The sequence below is a fragment of the Eucalyptus grandis genome, chromosome 5, assembly GCF_016545825.1.
Source record: "Eucalyptus grandis isolate ANBG69807.140 chromosome 5, ASM1654582v1, whole genome shotgun sequence".
NCBI lineage: Eukaryota > Viridiplantae > Streptophyta > Magnoliopsida > Myrtales > Myrtaceae > Eucalyptus > Eucalyptus grandis.
This window is the reverse complement of record NC_052616.1, coordinates 53,826,678-53,830,148: the sequence shown is the minus strand read 5'-3', so window position 1 is coordinate 53,830,148 and position 3,471 is coordinate 53,826,678. Positions and strand designations below refer to the sequence as shown.

The window sequence follows — 3,471 nt, the reverse complement described above, 5'->3', positions numbered from 1 at the left end:
GGAAAGAAGCCTCCCCCATTCAATGACCAGATCACTCGATTGTGGCGAAAAGAGGACAACTTTTCCGATCCGACGTGATTGACCGTGTGGGCTTAAAAGGTCTAAATATACGCTTGCGTCATAGCTATAAAAAGCAGCAATATATATCCCAGTTGTTCTAACGTGCACCAATGATATACAGGACCGATTCAAAATGGTCCTTTGATACAATGAATAGATTCCCTTGCTCATTATATTAACACTTTGCTTGGTAAGGCATGAATGAGTTAAGGAATCTCTCTTCTCCAATCTCTCCATTTGACTAAAGCTTCAAGCCTGTGCAATTGTGCATTTGTTCACAACCTTCACTAGGACATTATCAGCTGATGGGGGAACGTTATATTCGGCCTGAATTGGCCAAAGTAACATGCCGAGTGTTTTGTACCATATCGTGGGCCACATTGATCTTACAATATCGTTTCAAATCATGTTAGTTTAATAGTTCAGTTGAGCAAACACATGATCCTGCCACATTACGAGAGAGGTCAACTCTCCGGTACTAGACAAATGAGCTCATGGTGGTTGTGTGTAATGGTTCATTTTTTATCCACTTCCGTGATGAACCTTTTGTCTCACACTAGATTGTAAGTTGGCAAAGACATGTCGTGCAAACTTCATGCTGATCCTGTGCGCCGTTTATTAATTTTGTTGAATCTCGATCCGGTGGTGTAAGCCCATCAAGCCCCTAAAATAAATAAAAGTCAATGGCTCAAAGCCGTGTTCTAATCAAGAAGTTAGGTCGGTACAAAATCAGGGAGAAGTTAGCACCCCAGTCGTCTCATAAGAAAATTCATATTGCAAATAACTAAAGTATGCTAAGCTGTCAAGTTAATGACAGCCTATAATTTAAGACTCAAGTAGCTGGTCCGAAGTATGTATAAAAGCCAAAGCGGTTTGCTCATGAAATGTCCACAGCAAAACACTAAGATTGGGCGATAACAATCATCGTTCTTCTTGGCACAAAGCAATGGCTTGTTCAAAGCTCTTCTTGTCTTGCTTGTTGGTTCAGTTGACGTTCTTGTTTCTTGTTCCTGAGGTCGCTCATGGTCAAGGTCTCAAAGTAGGGTTTTACCAGAAGGCATGCCCAAACGCAGAGGCCATCGTGAAGGGGGTCATCCGTGAAGTCATGTCCGTCGCTCCGAGTCTCTCTGGCCCTCTCTTGAGGATGCATTTTCATGATTGTTTCGTTAGGGTAAGTAAGAGAGCGAGCTCACATTATTCTCGTCCTACCACAAGTGTAACTCGTCCTACTACGAGTGTAAAGTTTACCATTTTCTAATTACGTGATTCTTTGCATGTAACTAATGTTCGGATGCATGGAAGGAATGCATAGAGATTTACAAAATTGATTTACTGGATAACAATATGATAAAATGGAAAATGTGTATTAGAACTAGTTATGTACTAGTAAATGGTGTTTGGCTCCTCGACATACTTCTCTAGATTCGTCCTTGGTTACGAACTACTGTCTTCATGAACTCACGGTTGAATCATCTTTTGCAGGGCTGCGAAGGTTCAGTACTATTGAACTCTCCGACCAATCAATCCGAAAAGAATGCGGGTCCCAATCTCAGTCTTCGAGGTTTCCAAACGATCGATAGAGTCAAAACAGCATTGGAGAAGGCATGCCCGGGCATCGTCTCATGTGCTGACATTGTGGCCCTCGTCGCTAGAGACGTGGTCGTCGCGGTGAGCATATGCATACATTACCTCCTTTATTTTTTGTTTTAAATTTGGATGTTTGTTATATAATTAGGACACTAGTAGAAATCTTGATTTCACAAACGATCTATGTTATCTCGTTTGAAAACGAATTCTAGCCATACATATTATTTGTTATATAATTAGGACACTAGTAGAAATCTTGATTTCACAAACGATCTATGTTATCTCGTTTGAAAACGAATTCTAGCCATACATATTATGGGATCCAAGTATCGCTTGTTGATATTAAGATTATTTTTACGGCGCTCTTGACAAAACACGACTATTTTATATTTTAATGAGAAAAACATTCTTATATAGACTTTTTTTTTTTTTTTTTTTTTTTTTTGGTGTTGTCTTTTAGACTGGAGCACTTTCCTATGATGTGGAAACCGGACGAAGAGACGGGAACGTGTCTATCTTGACCGACGCACTTAACAACTTAATACCACCTTCGGCCAACATTACAACTCTGAAAGCAGATTTTGCAAAGAAAGGCCTCAGTGTGAAGGACCTTGTCGTCCTGTCAGGTAACACCTAATCTCCAATTATTGCTCCATATGCTTAGTCAATTATTTTGTGGGGATTGACATAAATTAATCGGGAAGAAATTGTAATTTGAGTGCGAGATTCATAAACATCGTCAGCACTACAACAGAGAACATAATTTGTATAGTTAGATCATGCTAATTCTGATTTCCAATTGACCAGGTGGGCACACCATTGGAACTTCACACTGCTCTTCCTTCTCCGACCGCGTCTACAACTTTACCGGAAAGGGCGATGCCGACCCCACCCTTGACTCCAACTACATAGCGAGATTGAAGCTCAGGTGCAAGCCGAATGATCAAACCACCCTTGTCGAGATGGACCCGGGAAGTGTGAGGACGTTCGACGTCAAGTACTTCGACCTCATCCCGAAGAGAAGAGGCCTCTTCACTTCAGACTCCGCACTTCTTGATGACAGCGAAACCAAGGCGTACATTGACCTCCAGATCAAGACCGGTGGATCCACCTTCTTCAAGGACTTTGGAGAGTCGATGGTGAATATGGGTCGGATTGGCGTGCTCACTGGAACGGCGGGCGAAGTCAGAAAAGTGTGCACAAAGGTCAATTAATTGAGGATTGATGAGGAAGACACAGGATTGAGCATGGAATGATTGCAATTGCCTATTATTGTTGTTTACTTTGTTTGTTGGTATATCATCTGTTCTTTTTGTGTTCTTTGTTTTCTGTTCATTCTCTATTAGGTCCCTCTTAGAGTTTTGATATAGCAAGTGTATGTTGATTTGGTTTTATTGGATATAATGCTTAATAAGAGCAAATAAAAGTCATACCAGATTCTTGACTTTGAATAAATAAGAGGATATAATCCATTTACAAACTTGTGTTCTTTCAGAAATATGAATTTGTTCTCTACTAATTCGTGCATGCATATTTCATTGTTTCAAGTTTGGATTAATAAACCACTGGCGTTTGCCCCAGTGGTCATCCTTCTAACTTGGAAGGGAGAGGTGGGAGGTTCAAATTCTCACATTCTCGGGGGGTTAGGATGGAGACGATTTAGTTTCAGGAATGGATTTCGACTCCCACACCCTACAAAAAGGCATGGTAAAAGTCTAAGAGTGAGAGTTAAAGTAGGAATAAAGTAAGACAAAAAAAAAAAAAAAAACCCTTCAGATTAATTAACTAAGGGTCGACGAGGAGGACACGGGATGGAGAATGGAA

General features: G+C 40.7%; 1 protein-coding gene across 1 annotated transcript; it reads left to right on the top strand.

The window, feature by feature from the left end:
• The first annotated feature begins 956 nt into the window (after positions 1–956).
• Positions 957–3,089, top strand: LOC120293540 (peroxidase 27-like). The gene is made up of 4 exons (XM_039313179.1): positions 957–1,231; positions 1,543–1,728; positions 2,108–2,273; positions 2,455–3,089. Exons 1-4 carry the CDS (start codon positions 1,007–1,009, stop codon positions 2,859–2,861), a joined length of 984 nt encoding a protein of 327 aa, XP_039169113.1. The 5' UTR covers positions 957–1,006; the 3' UTR covers positions 2,862–3,089.
• Positions 3,090–3,471: the final 382 nt, after the last annotated feature.